Source organism: Hippichthys cyanospilos, chromosome 12 (genome assembly GCF_059441005.1).
Source record: "Hippichthys cyanospilos isolate Australia breed blue-spotted pipefish chromosome 12, RoL_Hcya_1.0, whole genome shotgun sequence".
Lineage (NCBI taxonomy): Eukaryota > Metazoa > Chordata > Actinopteri > Syngnathiformes > Syngnathidae > Hippichthys > Hippichthys cyanospilos.
In genome coordinates, this window is record NC_142380.1 from 20626780 (window position 1) to 20646211 (window position 19432).

Sequence of the window (19432 nt, forward strand, 5' to 3'; positions counted from 1 at the left end):
TACACCTGAAAAACAATATTACATGAGAACGTATTTACCTTGAAGACAGACATTTGTTTGGGGTTTGTGAATTATTTGTGGTTTGCTCGGCCAATTTGGCCTCGATTTGCTTCTTTTTCTCTGCGATCAGTTGCTCCTGGCGGATAATATTGAGGTTCATCTTGTGTTTCTGTGGGAATGCGTTCTTGTTTCTCCATCCACCTCTCCCTGAAAAAACACATTGTTGAAAGGTGCATCAAGGGATTCGAAGGCAAACAGCAGATTCTATCCCGGTTGTGTAAAATCTCCAGAGTCTGCTTCAATTCTTGACATATTGACTATCCACGTATACTGGTCCGGGCTACTTATATCGTGCTTGTTACGATAAATACTGTAATGCCTTTCGGCTAACTAATGCTAATCGGCACTAATGCTCACACGAACGATTCACTGAAACTAAAATTAAACGTGAAACATTTCGCCAAAAAGGCAGGAATGTACCTGTATCATTAGACTCCATTGTTGCAGCAAGTGAGCAATGGTTGAATGTTTTTTTAGGTATACGGACGTTAACAAAAACGGTCGTCGATGCGATGAGGGAGTTTACGCGTTAATTGGGAGCGGAAACAAGAATAGTATTTCCGGTGTGTGATTTAAGTTTTTCGGAATAAATGCAATGCGACGCAGTACGTCAAGGATATATAATGCAGGTTACATTCTACTTTCATTATTATTATTATTATTATTTAAAGATACACACAACACCACAAAACACCCATTTAATATAACAAGTTACGTTACAAAATAAATAATATAGCTCTTCGGACGTGTACATTTTCTGCTTTTCCAAGAGCCCTCAGCTGGTTTTGTAAGCTATCCCAGAATGCATTGGGGAATGTCGTCAACATCTTAGATGGCTGTTAAGCGCTGTGCTTACACTATTACAAGTTGGTCCGTTGTCACTAGCCTCGGCGGTCGTTGTTCGGTGGCCGTGAACTTGTCAAGTCCATGAGCCTGCCTTGTCGAGTCGTTTCTCGAGATTGTTTGGTGTAAAGCTGCTGGCTGTCAGTGTTGCTCGGAGGACCGATGGCCGAAGCTTTCTTACCGACCTGCCGGTTTTTCTGCCACCGGTGTTCAGCAGAGATAAGCCCCCGTTTACCCGTAAGCGGCTCCTGGTGCTTTTGTCACGTCGTTTTGGGTGGTAAACTGCGAGTTGCTCCGTGTTATTAGCGAAACTTGGCTAAGTACTACTCCCGTAGTAATACATGCGAATGGCGTCGGGCAGTGCTCAGCTGTTTGCCATGCGTTCCAGCGCCTGGCAGAAAAGAACAACAATGATTGTGAACTGCTCTTTGAAATGGATTTTCACTCTAATTGTTGCAATCGAATCTTGCTTCATCTGTCGTATAGATTTTCTCTAGATGAACTTAAAGGGACAATGTGTAAGATTTAGACCGTTTTTCATTAAGGAATAAATAAAGTATTATGAATATCAAAAACTTGGAAATAAATGTGTTCTTTACGACCAATAGTATGTTTTAAATATAATCGTAGGTCAAGTTATTAAATTATATTACATGGGTGGTGGCACTTGTCCAGAAGCCTGCCATGTCTGTTACCGCTACGGACAATGGTAATTGCAGAACCTCCTGATGTCCGTGATGAGATACGGTCTAAATCTTACACATTGTCCCTTGCCCAAAAGAGAGTGTGTTCTGGGGGTCGGGCATATGTCTACATTTCGGGGCGCAGGGTTATCTGACACCACATGCACGTAATGCAGTATCCAATCTTGATGCTTTTGAGATTTGTGTGTTCGCCTTCTGAGTGTGATAGAGTAACATAACCGTCATTGTTTCCCAAGGACTTTACCTGTCCGCGCTGCGAGTCTGGATTCATTGAGGAATTGCCAGATGACAGAAGGTATTAGGGGAAATGCTGACATGCTGTTGCTCAGCGGAAACGTTGTATCAACTGGGACCTTTTTCTCGTGCAGGGCTGAAGAGGGCTTTCCATCTACGTCATCCACGAGTGAACACACACAAGCGCCCGGTCAGGTCAGTTGACGCTCTGTTGGCAGAGGAATTCAGGGCACCTCGGCCACGGTGCGACGTAATCCTTGTTTTCTTGTTTTACCAGCCGACAGTGAGTCACCAGCACTTGTTCACTTTTCCTTCCGGGTACAGTCCGTTTGCTCTGGGAATTTTCAATGAAAACTTTGAACTCAGAACTTGGGCACCCACAGAAGACAACAGAGAGACAGAAAACCAGCGGGAGTGGGAAAGGGATTGGCAGCAAGCGTCGGGTGGACATGCGGCTCCGCGGCAGGTCATGCGCCATGATGGAGTTCCCACTTTAGAGGGGTGAACGCTTATTCACGTCCATTTGTGTACATTTCTTTTATACTTAATCTCAATTAATTGATATATATACGTGTAATACAGAATTATCCAACAGCTAGTCAATGGAATTATAGCACCAACGGCCATGCCAAGCATTGGAATGGGACCATGGTGAGTAACTACTGTTCACTGGACATTTCTTGGTGCAAAGTCATATTAACTAGTCAGGACCTTTTCTTTTGTAGGGGTGTGCTTCATTCCAACCCAATGGACTATGCCTGGGGAGCAAGTGGACTGGATGCCATCATAACACAGGTAGAGCAAGTGCCTTTCAGACCATAGGGGGCTTATTTGAAAAAAAAAACTTTAACATTTGAATGTTTTCGGAGTCTGATGCCGTCATCGCTCTGAATGGCTCGTTAAGTAGACAGCTCTCGCAAACTTTTCACCAAATCGACCCGTAAAAGTGACAAATTTCATATACTATATTAAACGAGAGATAAAAGGGCCGAGAACATGGGTAAGAGAGATGGAAGAGTCAAAGCCACTAATGAGGAAAGACAAAGCGAAGAAAGTACACCAAATGCCTCAGAAAACGGTAACTACACTACTGCTAACAACGCTGCGAGCCTCCTCGATACAGCATCTATATGTATGGTTTTGGAAGAACTGCAAGCATTTCGGAAGGATTTTTTGGACTTCAAATCAGAGCTCACTGCTGTGAACCAAAGGATTGCTGAAGCTGAAACTTGAATTGAAACCGCAGAGAATCAGATTCAAAACGTGAAGCAGGTGCTAGCCAAGATGCTAAGAGTCATGGCCGAGCAGAAAAACAAACTTATTGACCAAGAATGTAGAGCTCGAACGGTGAATTTGAGACAAATTTGAGACAAATTGAGAATTTGTGCAATGTCTGAGAGGGGGCTGAGACGGGATTCATAATAGTGGATTATGTGGAGAAACCTCTCAAATTTTGGATCCCCCCACTCCATAACAGTGGCATTTGCAAAGCATGGACTAAAAAGACAGTCAACTGGGAAAGAAGGAAAATATATTTCAACCAGGAATATCCTCCGACCATTCTAGAAAAACGTAAGAAGTATGCAGAAGCAAAAAAAAGTCTTGAAAAAGCACAATATCCAATTTCAGTCTCCATACCCTTACAAACTGAGGGTGTTCTATGAAAAAGGAACTAAGCTTTACCAGTCAGCAGAGGAAGCAATCACAGACATGATCACCAGAGGGCTTCAGTTCACCAAGGTAACAAGGAGGGAAACTTTGACGGAGCAATTGACACAGTCAGCATGGGCAGCAGTGAGCAGCTAACAGCGACAGGATGCTGGAGATAATCTTGGAGAGAATGGCTGAGGACACGAGGTGGTTTGTATAAAGACAGGTGGCTGTACCTTCTCTTTTCCAATAAATGTGGCCCTCAATTGGAGAGACAAATGTCCTATGATTCCAAAAAGAAAGACACATAACGTTTAAATGCATGATTGGGGGTTTTCCCCTGCTGTTTGAAAATTGTTCCATGTTTGGCAAGGCTCATTTGGAGGAGACCTCTACCTGGGATCCATTTTCTTTTTCTCTTTGTATATTCCATTTATCTTTTATTTTCTTTTTTTTTTGTAGAAGCCACTTTGTTTACTGTTCTTGGTCACTCTGGGAGTGGACCAGTTGGATGGGTACGGTGTTATTTTACATTTTACGTTGATAAGATATGGATGATGGCTTGGTAAAATTTATTTCCCATAATGTTAAGGAGCTTACAAACCCAGTGTAAAGATATCGAATCTTAACCAAAATGAAAAAAGAACAAGCTCAAGTGGTGTACAAGAAACCCATTTGAATGAGGTTGGGATTTTCAAAAATGTTTTGTCTCTGATATAGCACTGGTGGAAGACGAGCATTGGCGATTCTCATTTCTAATAAATACAATTTTGAAAAAAACTTTTGAACTGAAAGACAAGGAAGGAAGATTCATATTATTTAGAGGTAGCATAGAGAGTAATTTAGTCACATTCATGAACATATGCTCACCTCCGGGTAGCGACTTGAGTTTTAATCAGAAAATCATAAATATTATGGTTACAGAATCTGAATGCTTCTTGATATGTGGTGGAGATGTAAATGTTCGTTTGAGGCTTGGACATGAACTGGGAAAGTTCTAGATGGTAGTAACCTAAATAAGAATATGCACATACTTTTTGAAGAAAGTGGCTTGATAGACATATGGAGGGATTGTCATCCAATAAAGTTGGATTATTCATATTATTCAACTCCTCACTCTATCTATAGGGTTTTCATATTATTCAACTCCTCACTCTAGCTATACAAGAATAGATTACTTCATAATCTTTTTGAAAGATAAAGACAAAATTCAGACATGCGATACGGGAACAATTGGTGTGTGTGACCATCACTATTTAAAAGTAAATTTGAATCAGGGCCCCAATATAAACATGTGGAAATTAAATTCAAGCATGTTCAAAGATACTAAATTTCAGGAACAAATTAAAAAGGGAAATACAAGAATATCTTGAAAATACTGACAATGGAAAAATCTAGCCTCCAATACTTTGGGATGCACCTAAAGCAGTATTAAGAGGGAAAATCATAGAAATAATCTCTTACAAGAAAAAAAAGGAGAAATAGAACAGTATAGGAATTGCAGAATAAACTAAAATAATTAGAAAAAGAGCATCAACGATCAATAGCACCGAATATTACTGAAGGAATTAAAAAGATTAGAAATGAAATAAATACTCTAATAACTCAAAATATACAGGAAAAAAAACTAATGTTTCTCTAGCAAAAATATTACGAATGTGGGAAAAAAAGGAAATATTAGCCTAAAACTCAAAAAAGATTTCTGAAAATATGGCAACGAAAATTAAAGATCCCAAAACGAAAAAGATGAAGAACAAGCTCCAAGAAATCCATAACGCATTTATGTCATTTTATAAGTAATTGTATGCAAGAGATTAGGGAGGAGATGATAATGCAGTAGACAGCCAATTAAACTCTATTTCTCAGTTTTCCTGGATTTCTTGAGTCCCCTTCCTTCCTCCTCCCAACTCATCATACCCAGATGTGACACTTATATGAAATTGCCATTTGTAATTTAGCGTACAGTCTTGTTAAAGCTTACCTGCTTTTCGTGGACTTCATAAAACGACTTATTCTATGGTTTGGCACGTAGAATGATGCCTGATGTTGCCACGTGGAATATTGAGTTTATTCATCCCCTCTTTATGACATTTTCCTGGTTTTGCAACTGTCATGACCCTAGAGCAAGGGTGTCCAAACTTTTTGCAAAGTGGGCCAGATTTGGTGTGTTAAAAATGTAGGGGGGCCAACCTAGGCAGGCGTTCTTTACATATAGCAGCAATTAATTTAAATACATTTAAGTGAGCCGTTCTGTGTTTAACGTTTGCTTTTTTAAATTTTATTTCAGCTACCTTAAGCATGTGTTTTGGTTCATTTGAACCATGCATATCAAAATTGAATTGACATTAAATATTGAAATTGAATATTCACTTAACTTCACTTTTTTTTTAAACACTAACTTTTTGGTAACAGTTGAACAGAAGTAATTGTACTCTTGGGTGCAAATTACATTTGAAACATAAAAAAATATCTCACCATGGCAGTTTAATATTTATAGAATTTTTAAACACAATAACAGAGAAATGAGCAAGTAATTGTCATATCAACAAGTGCAGGGCTCATTTAAAATATGAAATAAGTGCAGGGCTCATTTAAAATATGAAATTAGTAACTATAAATGTTGATTGGATATTTAAATGTTTATTATTATGGAGTGAAAACGAAAAAAAAAAAAAGTTTTCAGACTTATCATAAATGAAAAATGACTTGTCCGCATGAGTGTGATGGGTGAAACTGAGATCTGGAGTGCAGGACAAAGGCCAGGTGTGGCTCTATGGCAGTAATATGGATGCGCAAGATGTCTTGTAAGTGAGCGTCCAATAGCCGTGTCCTCACACGGCTCGAATTTAAGTTCATAACCGAGAATGTCTTCTCACACAAATAATTCTAACCGAACAAGCTTAGCATTTTCTTACCAAATGCTCAAATCTCTCAGAAACTTGTCCTTATCCAACTGTCAGTAAAAGTTGACGATATAAAGCTGCTGGTGCTGACTGCAGCTCACTGCGTCACACTGCAGCTCAACTTTCCTCCTTTTGTTGATTGTCGCCATTTTAAAAAGTTAGGGGCTCATACATTTAATTACTCATATACTAATTTGCTGTTCCTAATTGAGCCTAGAGATAGCAGCATTTAGCACACACAGGTAACAGCGCTGCTGCCCAATATATTAATTCTCCGTGCAGGCCAGACATTGATTTTATGACGGAGGCTGCGGGCCAGATGGAAATTGACCACGGGCCACATTTGGCCCCCAGGCCGGACTTTAGACATGTCTGCCCGAGGGGCTTGGCTGTATTTGTGTTGTTTCATCTCAGACGTTTTTAGTTAATTACACTTATTTTCAGTTGCCGCAATCAGTTCACTGCAATTCTGCTATTGTTCGTGTCCTCATGGAGATGGTAGTCTGTTATTGGTCGCCCTCACTTGTTTCAAAATGGCGGAATGGTACAGCGTTGTTCGATTGTGAGTGGTTACAAAACCGTATTTATAGTGCATTTTACTGCTTAATTCAAAGTTGAAAGGGTTAGCCATGAGTCCCAAAATTGATATTAATGAGAGAAGTAAGAAGATGATTTATATGGAAACGATGCTGGAGATAACCCTTATTATGGAATATGGGCATAACATAGCGCTACTCAAACGTAAATAAATCCTTTCTATATTTTTTATTTATGATGTTTTCTGATTGTATACATACTATTTGGGACCAATTTTTAATATGATTGTACAATTTTGATGTTTTTACCTGGTTGTTCTAAACGCATTAGCTATTTAACATAGGTTTGGATTGCCCGCCATACGGTGAATTCGTCTTACATGCCCAACTGCGGAACGGATTAATCTCGTAATATCGTCTTGGAGCAATATATGCTCCCATCCAAGCAACGACTTTCATGGACGCAGCTGCTTATTTCAGCAAAATAATGCCAAGCCACATTCTGCATGTGTTACAACAGCGTGGCTTTGAAGTAAAAGAGTCCAGGTTCTCCCCTGGCCTGCTTGCAGTCCAGACCTGTCTCCCATTGAAAATGTGCGGTGCATTTTCAAGCATAAAATACAACAGAGAAGACCCTGGACTATTGAACAACTGAAGCAGTTCATCAAGCAAGAATGGGAAAGAAATCCACATGAGGAGCTAAGAGAATTAGTCTCCTCCCTTCCAAAACATGTATTGAGTGTTATTAAAAGGAAACGTGATGTAACAAAGTGGTAAACATGCTCTTTCCCAACTTCTACTGGACGTGTTGCAGCCATGAAATTTTAAGGCAATTATTATTTGGCAAATAACAATTAAGTTTATCAGTTTGAACATTAAATATGTTCCCTTTGTAGTGTATTCAATTGAATATGGGTTAAGAAGGATTTTCAAATCGTATTTTGTTTTTATATACATTTTACACAATTTCTCAACTTCAACAGAATCTGGTTAGTATAATATACATGTACGCAATTAAAAAAAAAAAAAATATATATATAAAGGATTTATTTGCCTTTGTGTGACTAGTTTGTTTTGGCTATATGTGAGGGTAGCTAGGCTAGCTTAGCCTTCTTTGTATTTCTTGATCATCTCCAGCTTCGTTTCCATATAAATCATCTTACTTCTCTAACATCACAAGCAATCTTGGGACTGATGGCTCACCCATTCAAGTTTGAATTAAGCAGTAAAATGCTCAATAAATAGTTATTTTAAGCACTCAGACGTGATCCAGTCCATAGCATGCCGCCATTTTGACAGTGATGCAGACCAACATCTGAGTGACGCTTTGCAGCGCAGGCAGTTTGACGGGACCAGAAAAAAATACTAATGACCTAACTACGCCTAAAGATAGAGACAAAAGAACACAAACACAGCCAACCCCCAGGGTCATGACAGTTGTTTTTGTCGTAAAGCGGACGAAAAAACATAAGGCAGGGAGGCAGGGCGACATGGCTCGGTGGTAGAGTGGTCGTCTCCCAGCCAAAAGGCCGTGGGTTCGATCCCCCGACCATCAAGACCATGTCGTAAGTGTCCTTGAGCAAGACACTGAACCCCCAGTTGCTCCTGATGCTGCGTCGTCAAGACGGTAAATGACTAGTTAGTGTAAAGCGATTTGAGTACCTAAGGTAGAAAAGCGCTACATAAGTGAAAGTCCATTTACCAAAGTCCATTTGTACCCTGGGGGTCTACTGTATGGTATCTATGCAGATAGACGTTCAGCCATGTACCCCCAAACTTGCGGAAATTAAGGTAACAAAAAGTTGAAAATAAAGGCATTTGATGTATATCACAAACAATAAGTAATAACAGTTACATGTACACTCACAGGCAGGTGCTGCTGTTATGGTTAACAAGCACGTTTCAAGGCCCATGTTTACTTTAAACAGATCAGGACCAGAGAAGAACAATGTAAACAAATGTCTGAAAGGACTTTTAAGTGTGTTTGCTTGACTTCCCTTGTGGCCTTTATCACTTGAAGCTACTCAACCAGTTTGAAAACACGGGCCCTCCTCCGGCCGATGGAGAAAGGATCAAGAGTTTGCCCACCGTTTCTATCACAGAAGAACATGTGGGTGAGTCTGAAAGTAATATTGACAAATATGAATCATAATGTATCCTTACATTATGAGTTGGTGTTGTTGTGGTTTGACATGTGCAGCGGCTGGTTTAGAGTGTCCCGTGTGCAAAGAAGACTACGATGTGGACGAGAGTGTCAGACAGCTGCCATGCAATCATTTGTTTCACAATGACTGTGTGGTCCCTTGGCTCCAACAGGTACTGCAACTCGGAACACTCAAGTCAGCTTCCATTCATATCTTCTTCGCACCTACTTCTATCTTTGAATTGCAGATCAAATGCAGTCATGTCACATGACTTCACCGCCCCCCCCCCCGTGAAAAAAAAAAAAAAAACTTGTTTGCAAGCACGAAGCAACATCTAGCCAGCCAAACCGTTTGCAACATTAATGAGTTATATTTAAAAAATCTATGTACATGAGAATGAAAAAGGGGAGTGTAGAGAGTCTCTGTTGCAGAAATGCATGACTGATGTAGTCCCTCAAGTTATTTCTCGCCAGTTTCCTTTCTTTGTGTCATTTTGTTACTTATACAGGGGCTAGTGCAGCTGGCTTTTTCCTTATCACATCCTGTGTTTTGTGGTTCTAAGGAAAAAAACAAAGCTATACAGTGTGTGGCAATTCAAAAACGCTGTTTCTTGATAATAAGCCTCTGGTCAATGTTTTTCCATTGTAGCAAGTTAGTGCTTCTCAACCACTTGTAAATTATGTTCTCTCTGTGAATGATTTGTTTATCCAAGTCAACTGTTATTTGTGTAGCACCTCACCATGCTTGTTTCAACCCAAAGTGCTTTACAAAGAAACAAAAGAAAAATAGATCTGCAATTTTAGATCAAATGACAAAATCTGACAGACTATCTACCGCTAGTTGTGGCTGCAGTCGCAGCTGGGTGCTTTGCAGTGATGTGCCAGTCTTAACTTGAGCTGCTTCCATGCTAAACAAACTCCTCCACTGCATAAAAAAGCACTGTACTGTAATGCAGTTGCAAAATGCTGTTTCCTGATTAAAAACACTAGGTGTTGTTCTACCATTTACATACGTTTTTTGTTTGGTTCGGCGTCCCAATTGTTTAATATGTCTTCTTCGCTCCCAAATATCAAACAGTATTAACGCAGCTAGTGAAAATAAAACAGCCTTACTTCCAGGTGCAGAACACGAGTGACACAATTTTGTCCTTCTCTTGCCGGCAGCACGACACATGCCCCGTGTGCAGGAAGAGCCTAAACGGGCAGAACACAGCCACAAACCCACCGGCTTTATCAGGAATTAACTTCTCTCCCTCGTCGTCTTCCGACTCGCCTGGCAGTGAAAATGCTTCCAGCAACCATGATGGCAGCTGCTAGCCTTAATCCTTATGGACGGATGCGCAAGTTGAGAGGAATCTCAAAGGCTGGTTTTACTCATCATTCCTCCGCTCGCTCGGGCAGCTGGACGTTGGCCTCGGAGCTGCCACCTGAGGCGATCTGAAAAGCAGGCCACAAGGTTGGGGACAAATATTTCTATTGGCCAATCATAAATCAGTACTTTACTCCATTTCAACGTTGCCTGTGGTTGATGCAGATGTGTCATCAAGTTCTCGCTATAACGCTGAGCCAATGTACTCATTGTATAGTGCTCATGATTATTCGTATTTACGTGCACGTCTTTATTTCCTGCTTTTAATTTGCACAGTTGAGCATTTAATCAGACTACAGTTGAGCTAATTTTTTATTTTTATTTTTTTTAAGGCAAATAAGTATTTTGCTTTTTCTTCATAGATCCAGTGTGCATTGTGCAATTCGGGTGGTTGTCTATAATTACTTTATGCTGCAGTTTGAAAGACGAAAAAAAAAAATCAAAACCTTATTTATTGATCTCATGCCACCAGTACTTGGGCATGTAAAAAAATACCTCTGTGAAACTGGCTAGAAGTGTCAATCGTACTGTTTTATTTACTGATTTTATGTTGTATTTTTACAGTCACAATAAAATCCTTAAGAAAACATTGTGAACATTCATGACTTTTGCAACTCCTGTAATCTAGGGTTAAATTATAATTATATATTTGGTTGTAATATAACATTTGCTTCCCCAAATTATTTTTTAAATTTTTCTCTTGTTTTTTGACGGGAGAATCCAGATTAGGAAATCTCAATGTGTAGTAAGTAACAGTAGTTATGCAACATATTGAGCGTTTGCTGGACGGTCCTCAATTAGAATGCCATTTTCCTCAAAATAGCCCTTTTCATTTAGACGTGATATACGTATTGTAATGTCCATGTATTGTTCTCCTGTTGCGGATTAGTGGGGGGGGGGCACTGTTCTTAAAGAGGTCACATGAGGTAGGAGGAACAAGCAAAAAGGCGGAAGTGGGGCGTGCTTGTGTGTTCAGGCAGTTACAGTATTTTGTTCTACTGCTAGCGTTCGGAGGCCCTGTCAACGATATAGGTTTTCAGGGCCACACATGCGATTTTGAAGGATGCTCTCTGCACATCAATCTGGCTAAAATGGAAATTATGATAAATTGTGGATTCTGACTAAACCAAGAGCAAAATGTGTGTGGCGACTAGTCAGAGGCGTGGGTTCAATAAATATGACAATTTTATTTAAACAAAGTGCTGGCGGGTATCAATTCAATAAGGGCTGGAGCTTACCCCATCCGATGGACCCCAAGGAGCAAACCACAACACCCGAGTGGCACACACAAACACACACTCTGGTGAACACTCAACCCCCAAACTAAAATAACACAACTCACAAGGGGAACCCTCTACCAGGACCGCCAACTGGAAATCTCCAGCCCTGACAATAAAAGACAAAGAATAAATTACATAAAGGTAAACTAAGAACAACCAGTGGTGGGCCGTCAAGGCCAGCAAGGCCTTCTCTGCTTGCCTAACATAACCTGACATCATTATCACAACTTTAATAAACTAATAATTATAACTATAATGAAAGTCAATTTCATTTTAAATTCATTTTCACTACATCTATATATATATATATATATATATATATATATATATATATATATATTCTATTTTTTTATTTGTGAAATTATTCTCCATATTCTGTTCTTTCCGTGTCATATCCATTTGGTTACACTCCTTGCAAGTGTTGTAGTTTTGAGTTGGAGTTTTTCATCAATTAGAATTCAGCTAACGTCGCCAGGTTGTATGTAATCTGCTTTAGCCAGAAGCCAGGGCATTCGCATCTACACGGCGCGAGCTTCTGCGCAAGCGCAGATGGATATGTGAGCAGCTCGTATAACTTAATGGACAGCTGTAATAGCAAATCGAATCAGATCGCCATCTAGAGGCCTCATGTTGAATGTGACGTGAGTGGATGCTCACTGCAAGAAGGCTGTGCAATGCTCAAAAAACAAGCTACACTTGTATCACACTAGTGATTAGAGGTGTAGCGTAGCTATTAGCTACACTGTCCCAACTTGGGCATTTTTCTGACTGGGCTAGTAGGGGCGTGAGCTAACTTTGGCAAATAGTTCTGCTGGGAGTGCCTTATGTTTGCAAAGGATCGATTTGGTGTTTGGAGCTACACTGGATTTGCAACTTCAATTGTTTAACCAAGGCACCAATGAGACAGCAAAGCACGGCTGGACACGCGCTACGGTGCTTTTTAAAATGTCTTGGGATACCTGAGTGGATATACAGTGTTGTACATCTCATTTCAAAGGTAAACAGAGCTCCTCAATGCGCTACGGTGCTTTTAAAAAACTTTTGGGAACACCTGAGTAGATACACTGTACATCTCAATGCCAAGAGAAAGAGCATGAAGAGGTAAAGAAAAATCGGGACATATTGAAAAGACTGATCGCTTGTGACCGCCGTTTGTTTTGGTGAGTGCAAGCCTTTTCTTTATTTATTGTTTCATTTTTAATATGTTTGTATTATTTTATTTTGTTCATATTCAATTAATATTGAATAAATAAAATGATGTTCTTATGTTAAACTGTGATTTGTAATTTGGACACCATAAAATTTCGTGGATATTTATTATAAGTTATTTATTTTCTTTTTTTTTATGTTGTTACAACACCACATATGTTTTAATGGCTGATGTGGGTTTATTGACATTTAAAAGCTCCGGAAATTAGCCTGTGTAGCCCAGTAAAGCGTACGTGAGCTCATGAGAACAAGCAACCTGCCAACACAATGTTCACTGAATAAAATGATTAAAACCTAAGGGGACTAAAACATTCTAAAAACAATAAAACAGGGTAGACTGAGTCCAAGGCGTTGTCCTAACTGAACGGGTGCCAGTTGTCGCCACGAGACAATAAAGGGAAGAATGAGGGCACATGGAATGGTCAGTTTGACGTTAAGGCAAGTGCCATACCAATACGGGAGAGGGTGTTGGGCAAAACAAACAGCAGTGTCCTGCTACAAATCAAACCCTGTGCAAAAAAACAACAACAACAAAAAAAACAGCAAATCAACCCAATAACTAGTATAAAACAAGCGGCTATATACCACCTTACCTCCCAACCAGCTCAATTATGGCAAGGGAATGGAGCGGGGCCATTCCCTGGCTGCATTGTGACCAGGCTGCCATGGAGTGCACACCTAACAGGAGGTGCATTTCTTCTGGCAGCTAAACAAAACAGCCAGCTGCATAGAAAGTCTGATCTTAAAGTTGATGGGTTCGAGTTAATCATGGGTCCGGCAGCACCAATGCGCCGATACGTGCGCCAAGCTCAGAGAACAATCCCCTTGTTGGTGCGCGTACTGCTTCAAAATAATCACTTGACCAACGCATGAACTCATGGAACTGCACTGACACAGCAAAAACGTGCCAAACTGTGTTTCTAAGTAAGCATGTCTGTCAACACGACGCAACCACTGAAACGATCCAAATCACAGCTGCTGCACAGTTGCTTCACTGCCTTGTGAGCGCGTCTTCAGTCTCAACATTCCAATAATTCACACATTGCAGATAATTCTTCCATAATTACATATTTTTTAAACCAATTCAACATTCATTCCCAATGGGAAACAGTCCCATTTGTTGTCAAATGGAATTTTAATTTATCACCTGTGGGAGGGGCCATAGGGGTCGGGTGCGAAGTGAGCTGGGCTTCGATCAAAGGCGAGGACCTTGGCGCACTGATCTCCGGCTACAGAAGCTAGCTCTTAGGACATGGAATGTCACATCCATGGCGGGGAAGGAGCCTGAGCTGGTGTGCGAGGCCGAGAAGTTCCGACTAGATATAGTCGGACTCGCCTCCACACACAGCTTGGGCTCTGGCACCAGTCCTCTCAAGGGGGGTATTGGACTCTCTTCCACTCTGTTGTTGCCCGCGGTGAGAGGTGCAGAGCTGGTGTGGGCATTCTTATTGCGCCCCAGCTCAGTGCCTGTCCATTGGGGTTTACCCCAGTGGACGAGAGGGTAGCCTCCCTCCGCCTTCGGGTGGGGGGATGGTTCCTGACTGTTGTTTTTGCCTATGCACCAAACAGCAGTTCAGAGTACCCACCCCTTTTTGGAGTCCTTGGAGGGTGTGCTGGAGAGTGCTCCCTCTGGGGATTCTGTCATTCTGCTGGGGGACAGAGCTCACATGGGCAATGACAGTGAGACCTGGAAGGGCATGATTGGGAGGAACAGCCCCCCCGATCTGAACCTGATTGGTGCTTTGGTATTGGACTTCTGTGCTGGTCACGGATTGTCTATAATGAACACCAGATTCAGACATAGGCGTGTCCATATGTGCGCTTAGCACCAAGACACCCTAGGCTGGAATTCGATGATCGACTTTGTGGTTGTATCATCGGATTTGCGGCTGCATGTTTTGGACATGGATGAAGAGGGGCGGAACTGTCAACTGATCACCACCTGGTGGTGTGTTGGCTCCAATGGTGGGGAGGATGCCATCCAGACCTGGCAGATCCAAACGTATTGTGAGGGTCTGCTGGGAATGTCTGGCAGAGCCCCCTGTCAGGAGGAGTTTCAACCCCCACCTCTGGCAGAATTTCTTCCATGTCCCAGGGGAGGCGGGGGACATTGAGTCGGAGTGGACCACGCCTCAATTGTCGAGGCAGCTGATCGGAGTTGTGGCTGTAAGGTGGTTGGTGCCTGTCGTGGCGGCAATCCCCGAACCCGCTGGTGGACACCAGCGGTAAGGGATTCCGTCAAGCTGAAGAAGGAGTCCTATCGGACCTTTTTGGCCTGTGGGAATCCAGGAGCAGCTGAAAGGTACCGGCTGGCCAAGTGGAGTGCGGCTTCGGCGGTCGCCAAGGCAAAAACTCGAGTGTAGGAGGAATTCGGTGAGGCAATTGTAACCCAGCTACTTTCTTCAATGCCTTGCTATTATCTAGCGTCGACCTATCGCGAGATTGATCGCAAGACGTCGTGCGCACGTCTTTTTAAACATGGCAGCGCCCAGCATTCCCTCGTGAGTTGGGTGCGGGACGGACCATAGCAGACACAGGTACGAACCTAGCCGATTTGAATCCGCGATAATCGGCTTCGACCATGACGGTAACTGTTGTGCTGCCACCATTGCAGACCATTGCAGATGTTCCGCCCTTCTCATGAGAAATTGTGCACGCCATGATTTGTTGTAAACGAGGGACTGGTGAGTCAGCATGCTGCTTGTCACTATCATGTTAATGCTATTATGCTAAGGCTATTGTGTCAATGCTTGAATGTATAAAGGAGTACTCTTGTGCAGTGAAAATCTGCTATCGAAAACCCTAGGATTTTATTTAAATCAATCATGATCATGTTGATATTGTAAAATGCTATTTTACATGGTGAATTATGTGTAATGGTAGATTATCATATCATGTATCGCTGGTCCTGTTTTATACAGGCCAGGTTCCCGTTGATGGGGAGCTAAACCCACGAGCACACTGACCAGTGCGTTCACCTGCCGGGTGATTCACTGACTGAGTGAGCCAACCAACTACCCCTGTGCACATTGTATACATTGTATATATTCCATTGTATTATTTTGTTGTCTTCACTGTACATAATAACAACACCTTGCTGACTATATGCATTCCGTTTCATCATGAGCACCTCACTTTCCTCCTAGCCGAGCCAAGATCTTCTGCACTAGCCTAAGTTATAATACAATACCAACATCATAATTCATATTACAGCATAACAAGTGCTACACAATGGAAAGCGACTTCCGGACGGCTTCGAGGAAATTCTGGTCCACTATCCGGCATCTCAGAAGGGGGAAGCAGTGCACCATTAACACATTGTACAGTGGAGATGGGGCACTGCTGACATCAACTCAGGATGTTTTGAACCGGTGGGCAGAATACTTGGAAGACCTCCTCAATCCCACCGAAACCGCTGGTGTACACCAGTGGTAAGGGATTCCGTCAAGCTGAAGAAAGGAGTCCTATCGGGCCTTTTTGGCCTGTGGGAATCCAGAGGCAGCTGACAGGTACCGGCTGGCCAAGTGGAGTGCGGCTTCGGCGGTCGCCAAGGCAAAAACTCGAGTGTAGGAGGAATTCGGTGAGGCTATGGAAAGCGACTTCCGGACGGCTTCGAGGAAATTCTGGTCCACTTAAGACCCTTAATTTACATTGGCAAATTGACATTCAACTATAAAATTCCCTAATAAATGCATTAAATTTGACACTCGCTCATACCTAACTTCTAATTTGTGAAGTCTAGTGACGCCCTTGACATACACTAGTCAGTGGGTTGCCTGCAGGTATCTTTAACGTCCAGCAGGTGTTAGTATTTGATGACACAATCTCAACACAGTATCAACACGTTGTGTCAGTGTGCCAATACCCTCCATATGCCTCATAAATCCATCACTAGTTCAGACCAGGCCACCTTAACTGTGTGAGTCTGGAAAGAGCCAACCAAGGTGACCCGGAAGTGGGTGGACCTAGGAGTAAAGGAATGGCACCTGCAGAAATCATCCAGGTACCTCTAAGAGGCCTTAATTAATGGATTGAGAACAGCCTGTAGGGTATACATTGCTACGTCAGGAGGCAAGTGGGGAAATTTGTCCTTCCCGCTACATTTTGTTTTCCCAGTTATCAGTGTGAAGTCCAAAAATAAAATTTCTAACTTTAAAGTCAGAATCCTCCTTTTGATAAGCGTGCAAACAAAATTGCGTTACCGATTAAGTGAAAATAGTGACTAAAGTGACGTTCAGTTTGTTTTTGTGATTTTTATTTGGGTCGCGTTCCTTTCTCATTGGCGTTTGCGCGGAGGCGGGGGATAATTGTATTTTTTCCCGCCAGCAGGGGGAGCCGCGTCCTCGGTTTGACTCGAGGAGGCGGCGGGCGGGAGGCGGGCGGCACTCGGCCGAGGAGCCGTGCCGTCGCCTTCCTCACGCACAGGACACTCTCGCATCCCGACGGCGCACTGCCGCAGCCTCCTGAGCCACGGAGACCCGCGGAGCTCATCCGGGCGATGCTGCCCACCGCGGCCAGGGTCGCCAAACATCCGGGGCCGAGGCGGTAGTCGCCACAACGGGAAACACTCGCGGCCGCGGCGGCATCATGAAATGCAACAAGAACGGGGAGTGCAGGAGGGACAGCCTGCGTTCCATCGTTTCCAAGCAGGAGAAGCAGGACGCGGCTGTGGCGGACGGCTCGGCCGCATTGGGCGGCTCCCTCTCAGGGGGCCAGACGGCCGACAGGAAGGAGCCCAAGGTGTCCTTCTCTAACGCGCCGAGCCGGAAAGCCTCGTCGTCCGCGCACGGGCAGAGGAGCTCGCTCACTTGCCATAGGGCGGACGACGGGGCCCCCGTCGCCCCCTCCGACAATGCCGAAGCGCGAGGCAGCCAGGCCAGCTTCATGCAGCGGCAGTTCGGCAGCATGCTGCAGCCAGGGGTCAACAAATTCTCCCTGCGCATGTACGGCAGCCAAAAGGCCGTGGAGCGGGAGCAGGAACGGGTCAAATCGGCCGGTAATTGGATCATCCACCCGTACAGCGATTTCAGGTAAGCAACCCGGCTCGCTCGCATCTTTTCCTCTTTCAGAGGCAGGCAAAAGCCGCCCTCCCTCGCTCGTCTGCCGCGGCCCGCGATATCAAATCGCGTCGCCAAAGGCAAAGTGGACAACTTTGATGCTCGGAGAGCTTTTCCACAACAAATTAAGCAGGACAGGAGGTTGGCGTGCGCGCGCGCTTTTGGCTCGCGCTTGACGGAATGTCACCTTGAGCCAAAAGCGCGCGCGACGCAACCTGCATCCAAACATCTGGCAGTGGAGCGCTTTGCAAACGGCGATAAAACATCGTTTGACACCCGACAACTAATTGACCTGACGTTAGCGGCCCGGCCCGGCCCATGTCTCGCGGCCCCTTTCGGATCGCGCGACACTACTGGTGGGCTCCAAGTTGCGCTCAAACCTCAGCTCCTACCACTGTAGCCTTTGCACTCAACTCGAAAATAAATTAACAAAAAGGCGCACAAAGGAGCGTGTTGCATAGGCGGCGGCCGGGTGACTCAGCGCCGCACCTGTCCTGCAGAGGCAGCCGTGACGCGGCCCGAACCTCAAACGCTTCAACGATGACGTCACAGCCAGCGCGAAAGCAGCCGCATGCGCAACATCCCCATTGTGCAAAACTGCGAGCTTTTCTGAGCCAAGGTCAAGTCTTGTCTTGAGTTGCAAGCACAAATTCAAGATAAGAGAGGAAGCTGGTTCCAGCTTAGTTTGACAAGAGTGAGCATTTTTGCCAAACGGCTGCTTTTAGCCCAGGGGTGGGCAATTCCGGCCCTCGGGGGGCTGGTGTCCTGCATGTTTTCCAGTTTTCTCTCTCAAATACACTAGATTCAAATGATTACGATTATTTCAAGCTCCAGCAGAGCTTGATGGCAAGCTCAAAGTTCAAATTGCTTGTCCACCCCAGATCTAGGTCAAGCTAACTGTCAAACTCATATTAAACAAAGAGAGCAGTTATGACTTGTGTTTTTAACTTTGAATTGAAAATGAAAGACTGCTAGCTTAATGCTATCTCATTGTGGAAAATGCCAGAGACCCTTCAACACCACTACATTTTTTGGCCACTTTCATTAAGTGGTAAAAGTGTTTTTTTTTTCTCTGTAACACATTTGAAAACGATTTTATTTTGTATGTGAAACAAATACCCTTTAAAAGACATTTCCATTCACCGTTGACTGAAAATGACATGAGCTCAAGGCTCAAGCAACAATGGATCATGGCTCACATTGTAAACATCACATGACCAAACCCAGAAAACAGTTGCGCTGCCATTGCTTGATTGCCTGTTACCTGAGCCTTGAGCCCATTTCCAAAGGAACTCCAGAAGAAACATACAAAATTTAGCTCCAAGTTGACTGGTGTTCTCATAAATTTGCTCTTAACTTGAAAAGAACAACGCACCCACATTTGTAGTGGTATCTCCAAGCACATTTTAAAGCTAGCTGGTGTAACTTTTCTTTTGTTTCTGCT

General features: G+C 43.2%; 3 protein-coding genes and 1 long non-coding RNA gene across 6 annotated transcripts in view; 3 read left to right on the top strand and 1 right to left on the bottom strand.

The window, feature by feature from the left end:
* sugp1 (SURP and G patch domain containing 1) overlaps positions 1 to 612 on the bottom strand; it is an 11472-nt gene extending 10860 nt beyond the window's left edge. For all 3 annotated transcript variants that reach the window (XM_088429892.1, XM_088429893.1, XM_088429891.1), the window contains exons 1-2: positions 481 to 612; positions 39 to 207 (exon numbers count right to left, since the gene is read on the bottom strand). In XM_088429892.1, the coding sequence (XP_088286018.1) occupies positions 39 to 207; positions 481 to 499 (188 nt within the window). In that variant the 5' untranslated portion in view covers positions 500 to 612. The remainder of the gene's footprint in view (positions 1 to 38; positions 208 to 480) is intronic.
* Positions 613 to 857: 245 nt separating this feature from the next.
* Positions 858 to 11029, top strand: LOC148415278 (E3 ubiquitin-protein ligase RNF126-like). Its single transcript, XM_088429799.1, has 9 exons — positions 858 to 1140; positions 1844 to 1902; positions 1976 to 2036; positions 2119 to 2342; positions 2424 to 2492; positions 2567 to 2636; positions 8951 to 9044; positions 9131 to 9246; positions 10238 to 11029. The coding sequence occupies exons 1-9, from the start codon at positions 1066 to 1068 to the stop codon at positions 10388 to 10390; spliced, it is 921 nt and encodes a 306-aa protein (XP_088285925.1). The 5' UTR covers positions 858 to 1065; the 3' UTR covers positions 10391 to 11029.
* Positions 11030 to 14906: 3877 nt separating this feature from the next.
* On the top strand, positions 14907 to 16096 carry LOC148415279 (uncharacterized). Its single transcript, XR_015867490.1, has 4 exons — positions 14907 to 15233; positions 15356 to 15468; positions 15546 to 15615; positions 15853 to 16096. It is a non-coding gene; the product is annotated as an uncharacterized LOC148415279 (long non-coding RNA).
* Positions 16097 to 17150: 1054 nt separating this feature from the next.
* Positions 17151 to 19432, top strand: part of LOC148415280 (potassium/sodium hyperpolarization-activated cyclic nucleotide-gated channel 2-like) — a 52250-nt gene continuing 49968 nt past the window's right edge. The window contains exon 1 of the mRNA XM_088429653.1: positions 17151 to 17961. Coding sequence (XP_088285779.1) covers positions 17519 to 17961 — 443 coding nt within the window. The 5' untranslated portion in view covers positions 17151 to 17518. The remainder of the gene's footprint in view (positions 17962 to 19432) is intronic.

Bases quoted from the DNA above. Each gene is read 5' to 3' on its own strand.
- LOC148415278 (XM_088429799.1), top strand. From the start codon at position 1,066: ATGGCCGAAGCTTTCTTACCGACCTGCCGGTTTTTCTGCCACCGGTGT. The intron at 1,903-1,975 runs GTATTAGGGGAA...TTTCTCGTGCAG, and splicing joins GAATTGCCAGATGACAGAAG to GGCTGAAGAGGGCTTTCCAT. The intron at 9,045-9,130 runs GTGAGTCTGAAA...TGACATGTGCAG, and splicing joins TATCACAGAAGAACATGTGG to CGGCTGGTTTAGAGTGTCCC.